At 40.5% G+C, this 12,564-nt stretch overlaps 1 protein-coding gene across 1 annotated transcript; it reads left to right on the top strand.

Annotated features, from left to right (window-relative positions):
- Nucleotides 1-3,156: 3,156 nt before the first annotated feature.
- Nucleotides 3,157-5,799, top strand: hoxa13b (homeobox A13b). Its single transcript, XM_071395983.1, has 2 exons — nt 3,157-3,862; nt 4,158-5,799. The coding sequence occupies exons 1-2, from the start codon at nt 3,217-3,219 to the stop codon at nt 4,397-4,399; spliced, it is 888 nt and encodes a 295-aa protein (XP_071252084.1). The 5' UTR covers nt 3,157-3,216; the 3' UTR covers nt 4,400-5,799.
- Nucleotides 5,800-12,564: the final 6,765 nt, after the last annotated feature.

The raw sequence follows: 12,564 nt of genomic DNA, 5'->3' as shown, positions 1-12,564 counted from the left end.
AAAGGTCTTAATTTACTTCTACCATCATGTGAGCCTATGTGTTTTGTTTTGCGAAAAATACACCTATGAAGCCCTACTGAAGAGACGCGCACACACACAGGATAACACACGCACTACACACGCGAACACATAGATTTTGGGTTGTAGCTATGTGGTAGTAGATACTTGCACATCCTTGATTTTCTCTCGAATTTCTATCAAGTTAAATAGCCTACCGCACTCGATTATGACGTTATGGACCCTTTTTCATATTTCAGCGGGTCAAACGCGTCTTTGAAAATTACTTGACCCTCGATTACGATCTCCTCTTGATCTATCCGCCTTGTGATGAACGCCTTTACACAATAACCCAGATATGATTTGTTAAAGCTATAGGTCCAATGTATCGCCTCTTTCTACTGTGTGCGATATATGTCCACGCTGATGTTACCAGTTTATTAAAGTAGCTTACCAAATAAGAAACGATATGGTGCCTCGACATGGCGTATTAACATCTCCTCTAAATGGTCTCCCATAGAAAAGCTAACGATATTGTTGACCGCGAAATTCACCGCCCAGAGCCAATGTGTGGCTATGGCACCGCAAGCCATTATTTGTCTAAGAAGAGCCTGAGTGTGTGACCATCATGGCAGATAGGAGTATAGGCTAGATCGCCTCCTTTCCCACACCGGCCCACTCCACCACTGCACTGGGGGTCTGGCCATGTTCGATGTTGGTAGTAGCATCGCGTCATTGCTTTATTTATGACTAGCTACATGACGCTTTTTCGATGTCTGCGGTAGGGCCGCTAATGTCTCTACTGCGACCATTGAATTCTCTCATAGCCGCATGAACATAGGCGTAAATAACATAGGCCTAACATATGGTTTAACATGACAGCCCAGCCTCATTGAACTCGGCTCCATTCGAAGAGAAGGGAAGGAGTTCTGACTGTGAATTTAGCAGCCATTTAGCAGGCTGTGATATTTCCTGCCCACTCGGTTGGGTGACAATACGCCCAAGGTTTGGAATGAAACACTTCAGTATAGTATAGCAGTATGCTTAAAGCATAGGCATATCCCTCATCCCCTCCAAAATAACTCGGTAACAGCATCGACCGAAACCGTTGAAACAGATTTCAATAGATATGCACAATTGTATACTTTGTGTCCTCAAACATATAGGGACAGGCTATATATATTGGGAACGGTGTATCCGGGAAAACGTGGGCAGTTGAATAGCTATGAAGAACACAGGTTAAGCCATTTTGGTGCGGTGTCACAACCAAATGCTAATTTTCTCCTGCAAATACCTTAACCATAAAAGGCACCTTCTCGGCCTATTGTATTGGTGTTCTTCCTTGTAAAATGTCGAATATATTGTTATTCAAATATTCCACGCAACTACGTCTAATGGAAGAAATGCAGTACAATGTGTTCGTTCTCTCTCACAGACAAAGCCAGTGGCAGTGTTGTAACCTATAGTCTTTTGCTCATTCTAACTTAAAATAAGATATAGTCTAGCTCCGTTTTTCTTTTTCTTCTAGGCCGAATTTTAACATTTTATATTTGTGCACAAGTAGAATGCAATTTCACAAACAGCTACTTTGTCATTGATTCGAATTGATTAGTTCAATTGGTTCCTCTAGTAGCCTGTAGCCTAACTGAGATAGCCTCTTACCACATGCGTAACAAATCATGGGAGAGCAGAATGTTTCTCTCATTCTTAATGAGCTGAAAATATGGTGCAGTTGAACCTCTCTTTGAAACCACAGTTTCATATTGTCTGCTAATGTTTTACACGTCTGAAATGCGAATGGGATGGGTTTAGTTCCTAGTTGGCCAGGCCTATGTCTTTACCCAGGTGATATTACCCCTGGATAAATGCCATGTCGGTAAACACGAAAACCGGTCGGATGCCCTTACATTTTTATGTTCAGCATGTTTCTGCAATTACATAATTCCCTCACTACTTTGCCAAAAGCTCACATGGACAAATTAATACATACACCCCCCCCCCCTTTTGTCGATGTTTCCATAAACATCGACAAAAGATCAGCAAGGGGTTTATCCAACAATGTAGTTGTTTGTTTTCTCACCTCTCCTGAAGGACTCCTGGAGGAAATCAAGCCATATGGTCAGTGGTTGGATGACAACAACATCTCTGGCTAGACGGACTGCAACTAACTTTCAACTTGACCTTGTCCTTGGCCTCCAGCAGTCTAACCCATGTGTAAAAGAGCTCGCTGCCAAATAGTGTGCTAGCTGCTTTCTGTCGGTAGGTTATAAAGCCTATAAGAGACCGAACAGCAGCTAGAATAGCAGTGTGTTTCAGAATATTGCCGTGGCATGCATGGTTTACATTTCAGTGAGTTTTACGCACAGACTATTCTTGATTTCCTTTACCGTTTGAATGACTGATATTTCTCCACCAAAGCATTTTAATGTAGTTTCACCTTCCTTGATATTTTCCTATTAGCTCAAAACAAAATGTATGCTACTTCGTGTATATAATAAAATGGGGGATAAAAACCGTATCTAACAGCATGTTGTTTCCAGGCTATTTACAGCAAGTTGTTTCCAGGCTCAGCGCCTTCTGGTCAATTAGAAGGTCGTTTCAATGATGTTCCATACTCACACGATGTAATAACATTTTAAAAGAATATTAATTAATTAATTACATTTGTATCAACCCATATTTCATACAAACTGCCTTGGCCATATATATAACTGTTGATAAATTGAAATGCGTAATGGCTGCATACATAAATCTGCGTCCACCGCATCTCCATTCTACTGTTTTTATCAGCATTTTGACAAAAAGGATTTAAATGTCAGTCTCCATCCATGTGATGTTTCCTCAGCAAAATGCTAGGCTATAAACCAAGAATGACATCAGACAGATTCCAATAGATTAATGAATAACAACTATATGGAGTGTAGGTTATCTGTATGATATCTCGAAACTGATCATCTTGTTTAGAACATGTAGTCTTTTTCCTCCTAAATGCTATATTGTTTTAGAGTATAAACATTTTGGGCATGGAGCTGTATTATCTGCAGTCTAGACGTTAATCAGCTCCTTTGCATATCACGTGCCTGGGTTTGCCCAATAACCTTGCGATCTTTAGGTCCACACAGGCGCGTGACTATCGGTTACTCTCCTAGATTCCGTATCTCTTTTTTCAGTCGTGGGGATTTTTTAAAAAGAGCTGGTTGTCTCGATGTAGGGCATGCTATGACAGCGTCATTACTTCTCCATTCGCGCTGGATTGACCCAGTCATGTTTCTGTATGATAACGGTTTGGATGAGATAAATAAAAATATGGAGGGGTTCACAGGAGGCAATTTTGCAGCAAATCAGTGCAGGAATTTGTTGGCGCATCCGACGTCCCTGGCTCCAAGCACTACCTACACGTCGAGCGATGTGCCAGTATCTGGCATGGGCGAAGCTGTCAAACAATGCAGCCCCTGTTCCGCAGCCCAAAGTTCATCAAATGCGTCCTTGCCTTATGGATATTTTGGCAGCAGCTACTACCCGTGTAGGATGTCACACAGCAGCGTCAAGTCCTGCGCGCAACCCTCCTCTGCCTATGGGGACAAATACATGGACACATCCGTTTCAGGAGAGGAGTTCCCAGGGTCCAGGGCGAAGGAATTCGCTTTCTACCAAGGCTACTCCTCCAACCCTTACCAACCTGTCTCCAGCTATCTGGACGTCCCAGTTGTACCCACCCTCAGCGGACCCACCGAGCCCAGGCATGAGCCTCTTCTGCCAGTGGAGCCTTATCAGCCATGGGCTATCACCAACGGATGGAATGGTCCGGTTTACTGCGCTAAGGACCAGCCACAGTCAAACCATCTATGGAAATCGTCCATTCAAGGTATGGACTTAAGGCTATACATTCTTAAATGTTTTCACAAGCTCATGCATATTTCAACATTACATACCTCAGTTTATCAAAAGCAGAAACACCATCATTCGCCCTGCGTTGTTTTTCCTTTTACAATTTGCATATTAATAATTCGTTAGAAGAAACCGTCATCCATCTTGTCACCGTAATGTGAATTGTGGATAGATAAGACAGATCCCATCGCTATTAGAAACTATACTACGGTTTTAGCAATTTTCCAGATGGTTCTAGGTTAATTAAGCATGTGTTTATGCTCTTCACACAGACACTGTATCAGGAGGGGATGGCAGCTCTATTCGACGTGGGAGGAAGAAGCGCGTGCCATACACCAAGGTACAGCTGAAAGAACTGGAGAGGGAGTATGCCGCCAATAAGTTTATCACAAAGGACAAACGACGAAGGATATCTGATCAGTCAAACCTGACAGAGCGACAAGTGACTATCTGGTTTCAGAACAGGCGAGTAAAAGAGAAGAAGGTTGTCAACAAATTTAAGAGTCCCAGTTAGCTGTATATGGAACTATTGAAACAAAAAGACAGAAAAAGAAGAGACTTGAAGGTTGTTCAATGAAAATGAACTATATTATAATTTATTACACAATATAAGGCGTCTCCTTCTCGCCCGCCATGGGTTGGCTCTGTTTTTGGAGGTCCACTTGGCTTTTTGTTTTGTTTTTTTGTCGTAATTAATTGAAACCATTCAATGTCCTGTGTTTGAAGGAAATTGGGAAATAACTTCCTCGTTGTTTATATATTCTGTCTCATACTCTATTCGACGGACATATAGCTTTTATAATTTTCTACAAACTGTTCCCAATACGCTAAATAACTCATAGCCTAAAATATGAAATCTCTACTCAGAATAACATAACCTTCTGTAATTGGAAACGTAGAAACTCTAATCTGTGTGGGACAATTCCATTTTAGCTCCATCAGAGTAAGGATTAATGATTCCAAAAAATTGTGCAGCATTGATATTGAGGGTTTGAGATTATTTGTGGAATTTGAGAATACATTCCCTGAATTGATTGATATTGAAATGTTGGTGAGAGCGCTATAGCGCGCAACCCGCAAATCGTTTATGCCTACGAATATAATTTTAGAAGCTGAAACATTTCTCATCACATAATGATTGAGCTATTAATTAGTACATTGCTTTACATTTACATTATGCATTCTGTCAATATTCAGTTTATTATAAACGATTAGATTTTTTTATTCTGTCTGAGCTGGCTACGTCTTTTTTCCCATACAGTAATAATCATCTTAACTCTGTTTTACGCAACAATTATCTGCGCCGTCATCATTGTTTGAAAATGCTATATTTTCGTTTTCTATCATAACAAATGTAAATACATCTGATTGCAATTAATGAACAGTTGCATTAAAGTTTCCTCTGTTTTTGACTGCAAACATATAGCCGATAAGCTCTTCCCAATAAAAGTTGGGGAAACCCCATTACTACGTTGTTCATATTTTTTCTCAGACAAATTAAAATTCAGACTAGTAATGAGCATTTATTTTGCAATAATGTTTGTCGGAGACATTTTATTAACTTTTTTATTTAATTTCTTGAATTTCGGTAGGCTACAAGCCGATTAGACCTATGATTAGCGTTGATAAAACGAGTCAAACAGCTTTCCATTTTGTAATTTTAATGTTGTAGAGGCTTGCAACATTGAGCCCTTATAATACCATTAGGCTATTGTATGAGAAATGCCTTACTGATAATGATGAGATGACAATGTTGCCATCTGCTGCCGGATCTACGTCATTGCATTTGATGAGTTCAGGTGTAGGCCTAACCATGGTCAAACTGAACGAAAATGTAAACGCAACATGTAGTGTTGGTCCCATGTTTCATGAGCTGAAATAAAATATCTCAGAAATGTTCCATACACACAAAAAGCTTATATCTCTCAAATGTTTTTCACCAATTTGTTTACATCCCTGTTAGTGAGCATTTCTCCTTTGCCAAGATGATGCATCCTGACAGGTGTGGCATATCAAGACGCTGATTTTACAGCATGCTCATTACACAGGTGCAACTTGTGCTGGGGACAATAAAAGGCCACTCTAAAATATGCAGTTTTGTCACACAACACAATGCCACAGATGTCTCAAGTTTTGACAGAGCTTGCAATTGACATGCTTACTGCAGGAATGTCCACCAGAACTCTTGACAGAGAATTGAATGTTAATTTCTCTACCATAAATCACCTCCATCATTTTAGAGAATTTGGCAGTATGTCCAACTGGTCTCACGACTGCAGACCATGTGTCACTGCAGACCTCCACACGAGGCGTTTTCATCGTCTTAGACCAGCCACCCGAACATCTGATGAAACTGGGGAGTTTTTGTGTCTGTAATAATTCCCCTTTGTGGGGAAAAACTCATTCTGATTGGCTGGGCCTGGCTTCCCAGTGTGTAGGCCTATGCCCTCCCAGGCCCACCCATGGCGGTCATGTGAAATCCATAGATTGGGGCCTAATGAATGTATTTCAGTTGACTGATTTCCTTATTATTATTTATGTTTTATTTAACTAGGCAGGTCAGTTAATAAGAACAAATTCTTATTTACAATGACGGCCTACACCGGCCAAACCCGGACGACGCTGGGCCAATTGTGCGCTGCCCTATGGGACTCCCAATAACGGCCGGTTGTGATACAGCCTGGATTCGAACCAGGTGACGCCTCTAGTACTGAGATGCAGTGCCTTAGACTGTAACTGGAACTGTAATTCAGTAAAATCGTTAAAATGATTGCATGTTGTGTTTCTATTTTTGTTCAGTATATATTGATATATGGCTCCGACCATTGCCTAACTCATGCAGGTGAAAAACATGGATTGATACCTTATCCAAGATTTCTTCATGTGAGAAATGTTGCCGAATGGAAACGATTTAATATTGAGTACTATAGGAAATGTAAAGGCTTACCTTGATGTATGTAATATGTATATGTTTTTCCTTAATATGGCAATAATAGCGAAATTGTCAATTTATGTGTTAGAAAACAGAGTGAAACACATTCCAAAGGGAAATCCACTTTTTTTTGTCTTCTCAATTGAGAACTTTAAATATGTACTGCAGTCGTGGAAACCTATAGGTACTATTGCCTTGTGGGTATTTTTCTTCTCCAAATAGGAATCAATGCACTGATTTAAGTGTGTCAATAATGCGTGCATGATATTTAGTGATCTGATTACGTTTTGTTACAGACTCGTTAATGAATCTCCAACCTGGGCCTATATAGAAATGTACGGTTTTTCGATGCGCCCGTTGTTTTTTTGAATCACTTTTAATAAAGGAAGGCAGACACTATTGTGGATATATGATCAAATGCTCAATCGTTAAAATTCTACTCAATATGTCCTATCTCCGTTCAGCCTATAACAACGTTCAATGTAATGCTATGAAAACTGGACATTCTCGGAAATGCGAAGGGAATTAGTGTGAATAGACTATATAAAACTTCTTATCAATTCAGCAGAAAAAGGGTATAGCTGTTCTATGGATAAAATGACCAGAAAAACAAATATATAAGTAAATAAATAGTTAAATATGAGAGATTATATCTTTAATCAATAGACTATACCTAAAATCAAAAGATGGGCAATATAAATATGTATTTTTACAGTCATTATATATACAGCACTAACTATGACTGAAACGAAGAAGGTCAAATCAAACGTTCCAACTTAAGCTATACCGACTGGCGTCAAATTATACTCATAAAATGACAAGCAGGCCTGTATCGTGCAATTAACACTTTTGTGAACTATTTACAAACATACCTTATACTGTATGGTAGGAGCAGATCGACAGGCTACAGGAGGACGCGTCTCCACAGAACAGGGTCTTCATCAGGCAAAACATCACATGACAACATCACAATAACTAAATACATATACATTATATAAGGGATAATCAACGAGGGGCTATGCTTCTATGGAAATAATGAACGACATGGAAAGTGTGTTACACGACGTGCTGGCGAGTATTTTCCAGAGAACAAAGAGCACCGAGTTGATTATCCCTTTTATACCATGGCTATAATTTAACACATTTGCCACTAGAAATTAGTTAGTTTGCCGCTATAAATGTGTTCAACATCCACTGATGTAGGTAACTAGATAGCTACAGTAACGTTTGTTGCAGTGGTAACCAAACAAACAGACTTCCTAGTTTAGCTAACCAAACAATCAGTCCTAGTGTGCTATTATGAAAATAGAATTCAACAATATTGTTTTCAATTCGACTTTTGCTTTCAAAAGCAGCTCAAACAAAACATGTACAAATATAGTCATTCAGTTCTACCGTGTAAATATACCGTGCATTATAGGGAAATAATGCACACTCTAGAATGCCCTTCAAGCCAATCAGAAAGGAGTATTCAACAATTCCACTTCTCGTTTAAAAGGGCATGCCCAAATCCTCTCTTAAATGGATTGTTACTCAATGAGTTGGTTTTAATTTATAACATTGAGTTGATTTTTAGGCATTACATTTAAAGCATGCTAAAAGTGTGGATTGCAGTCACTTGTCCATAGACTGCTTTCAAGGTAAGGAAACAAATGTGTAAATATGTAAAATCCCTGAACTGTGCCTTTATGCTACACCCACATTACTCAGTATGTCCCACCAAGGAGAGGTCCCACTATAGGTGCGGGGTCGAGGGAAATTATGGCGCTGGAATTTGTGCAAGTCTGGACTGGAGCGTCTTACATATATATCCTGGGTCCTATCACTGGTAACCAAAGAGAAGAAAACAAACTGGGAAAAGGGAGAGGCTAACCTGAACTTGTCCAATAAAAAACACCCGTTTTCATTGCGAAAGGTTTTCAATTGCAAAACGTTTTGCTACGGTGTGCACTAATAGATACAATTCATGATTGTACTGTTTTTGCTGCCACCCAAAGGCTAATTTGACTGCAACACTTCAAGTGATTCCAGTGCGGTGTACACTTGGGTGTGGTCTATAGTAGACCAGCAGAGAACTGTTCAATTCCCTGCATGAGATACATATAACAGTCAATGGAATACATCAGATATCTTCTAAAACCAGAAAGATCATTTAAATAAAAGGGGCAATGGGAATTCCAAGTCATCCCTGCTATACTCTTGTTCTATTCATATTCATATTCATATTTTTCTAAATCATGCAATTGAAGTTTGATATTCAAGTGAGCAAGTCCGTACACATCAATTTAATTGAATCAAATATACATACTCATTTAAATAACTGTTGTAAACTTCTGTACGCTTGTCTTGGACATGTACAGTACATGTTGCTTTACAGTCTGGACTTTCAATGGATTGAATTAGAATATTCAGCACATTAGTTATTGTCCAATTTCCAACACCAACCCAAAAACATAAGTATTGTAATGACTGTTAACGGTGCTTTACCATGCAATTAAATGGCTCGGGGGTCCAGACACATTTCCGTTTTTAAAATGTGACGTTTTACACAAAGTAGGCCCCAGTCGATCAAATGATCAAATGCAATGCTACACAATACTCTCTTCGAAAAAAGGGTTCGAAAAGGGTTCTTCGGCTGTCCCCATAGGAGAACCCTTTTAGGTTCCAGGTAGAACCCTCTATAGAAAGAACTCTACATGGAACCCAAAGGGGTTCTACCTGGAACCAAAAAGGGTTCTATTTAAAGGGTTCTCCTATGGGGACAGCCGAAGAACCCTTAAGTTCTAGAATCAGCCTTTTTTTCTAAGTGTATAGTCATTATCATTATAATTAGTTATGGTAATAAATAACAAGTATGCCTGCTAGAACTATACTGCTATTTACTAATAGTAACTGTAGTAATAATAATAATTATAGTCTATAATAAGAAAGAATGGTAGTTAATGGTGTGATTACAAATATGACGTTATTATTACAACGATTATAACCTTATAACTCAAGTAAACAATATCTAAGGGGTTCACATGTTGAATGGTTCGTCCCACACAAAGCTGTCTTTTAAAATCCTGCTTCCAGGACTCTTGACTGCAAGTATGTCCTTAAACTATCCGAGACTTTTAGGAGGATGGTGATGGGAGTTCCGCTTGTTGCAACAACATATCCAATGCACCCAGGGTTCTTATGGCACTGCCAACTAAAGCATACTCGGTTACTCCCTTTTCATTTCCATAAGCAGCTCTTGCCGTACAGCTTCCATATAAGCATCTCTTGGCGTACGTCTTCTTTTATCATGATGTCTTTAGTGATGAGATTAGGTCTATCATGTTTATTTTCTCCTCCTCTGTGCTATGCTTCTCCTCCTGTCAGCCGTCTCTTCTAAAGAGGCAGGATAGAGAGACATAAAGCTGTAATGTTCCCGCCACCCATCTCATCTACTGTAAAGAGGCAGTATAGAGAGACATTAAGCTGTAATGTTCCCGCCACCCATCTCATCTACTGTAAAGAGGCAGTATAGAGAGACATAAAGCTGTAATGTTCCCGCCACCCATCTCATCTACGGTAAAGAGGCAGTATAGAGAGACATAAAGCTGTAATGTTCCCGCCACCCATCTCATCTACTGTAAAGAGGCAGTATAGAGAGACATAAAGCTGTAATGTTCCCCCCACCCATCTCATCTACTGTAAAGAGGCAGTATAGAGAGACATAAAGCTGTAATGTTCCCCCCACCCATCTCATCTACTGTAAAGAGGCAGTATAGAGAGACATAAAGCTGTAATGTTCCCCCCACCCATCTCATCTACTGTAAAGAGGCAGTATAGAGAGACATAAAGCTGTAATGTTCCCCCCACCCATCTCATCTACTGTAAAGAGGCAGTATAGACAGACATTAAGCTGTGAGGTTCCACGTTTCCAAGTGCAAGGCACTTGTGTCGTAGAGATGTAGGCGAAACTCCCCTCACCCCAGCCTGAAGAAATGCTCGTTAAAGGCAGTAAAGCCTATAGCGCCTATACAGAAAAACAACATCTAAATGGCATAAATATGAGGGCGCGCCAGTGGAAAAATGGCTCACACCCAAGTAGTGGTAAAGTACAAATGTTTTCTATTTAAAGTCAATGGCAATGGAGCGTGTAAGATACATAACACTTGTTCTATAACACCTGCCTCTCACATGTTGACGAGTTCTTAACGAGACCATTCCATTTTAAAAACAGCCTTCGTGGCTATGGGTATAGGCTCATTTCATTCGGCTAGATTGGAAAAGTCATCCAAAACACCATCATTTAGCTAAACATGTCAAATCACTGCAACATTTGAGAAATTCACCAATATCTTTGGCATATAGCCTTGTGGTGAGTGAGGGTAGGTAACAACATCTCCACCCCGCTGATCCTCAACACTGGGGCCCCACAAGGGTGCGTTCTGAGCCCTCTCCTGTACTCCCTGTTCACCCACGACTGCGTGGCCATGCACGCCTCCAACTCAATCATCAAGTTTGCGGATGACACTACAGTGGTAGGCTTGATCACCAACAACGACGAGACGGCCTACAGGGAGGAGGTGAGGGCCCTCGGAGTGTGGTGTCAGGAAAATAACCTCATACTCAACGTCAACAAAACAAAGGAGATGATTGTGGACTTCAGGAAACAGCAGAGGGAGCACCCCCCTATCCACATCGACGGGTCAGTAGTGGAGAAGGTGGAAAGTTTTAAGTTCCTCGGTGTACACATCACGGACAAACTGAACTGGTCCACCCACACAGACAGCGTTGTGAAGAAGGCGCAGCAGCGCCTCTTCAACCTCAGGAGGCTGAAGAAATTCGGCTTGTCACCAAAAGCACTCACAAACTTCTACAGATGCACAATCGAGAGCATCCTGTCGGGCTGTATCACCGCCTGGTACGGCAACTGCTCCGCCCACAACCGTAAGGCTCTCCAGAGGGTAGTGAGGTCTGCAGAACGCATCACCAGGGGCAAACTACCTGCCCTCCAGGACACCTACACCACCCGATGTCACAGGAAGGCCATAAAGATCATCAAGGACAACAACCACCCAAGCCACTGCCTGTTCACCCCGCTATCATCCAGAAGGCGAGGTCAGTACAGGTGCATCAAAGCAGGGACCGAGAGACTGAAAAACAGCTTCTATCTCAAGGCCATCAGACTGTTAAACAGCCACCACTAACATTTAGCGGCCGCTGCCAACATACTGACTCAACTCCAGCCACTTTAAAAATGGGAATTGATGGAAATTATGTAAAAACGTACCACTAGCCACTTTAAGCAATGCCACTTAATACAATGTTTACATACCCTACATTACCCATCTCATATGTATATATACTGTACTCTATATCATCTACTGCATCTTGCCATCTTTATGCAATACATGTACCACTAGCCACTTTAAACTATGCCACTTTATGTTTACATACCCTACAGTACTCATCTCATATGTATATACCGTACTCTATACCATCTACTGCATCTGCCATGCCGTTCTGTACCACCACTCATCCATATATCTTTATGTACATATTCTTTATCCCTTACACTTGTGTGTGTGTAAGGTAGTAGTGTGGAATTGTTAGGTTAGATTACTGTTGGTTATTACTGCATTGTCGGAACTAGAAGCACAAGCATTTCGCTACACTCGCATTAACATCTGCTAACCATGTGTATGTGACTAATAAAATTTGATTTGATTTGATTTGATTTGATTTGTTGATGAGCTTGGTGGAGTATATGT

The sequence above is a fragment of the Salvelinus alpinus genome, chromosome 4 (genome assembly GCF_045679555.1).
Source record: "Salvelinus alpinus chromosome 4, SLU_Salpinus.1, whole genome shotgun sequence".
NCBI classification, from domain to species: Eukaryota; Metazoa; Chordata; class Actinopteri; order Salmoniformes; family Salmonidae; genus Salvelinus; species Salvelinus alpinus.
This window is presented reverse-complemented; position numbering and strand designations above follow the sequence as displayed.

Bases quoted from the DNA above. Each gene is read 5' to 3' on its own strand.
- hoxa13b (XM_071395983.1), top strand. From the start codon at position 3,217: ATGACAGCGTCATTACTTCTCCATTCGCGCTGGATTGACCCAGTCATG. The intron at 3,863-4,157 runs GTATGGACTTAA...CTCTTCACACAG, and splicing joins ATGGAAATCGTCCATTCAAG to ACACTGTATCAGGAGGGGAT.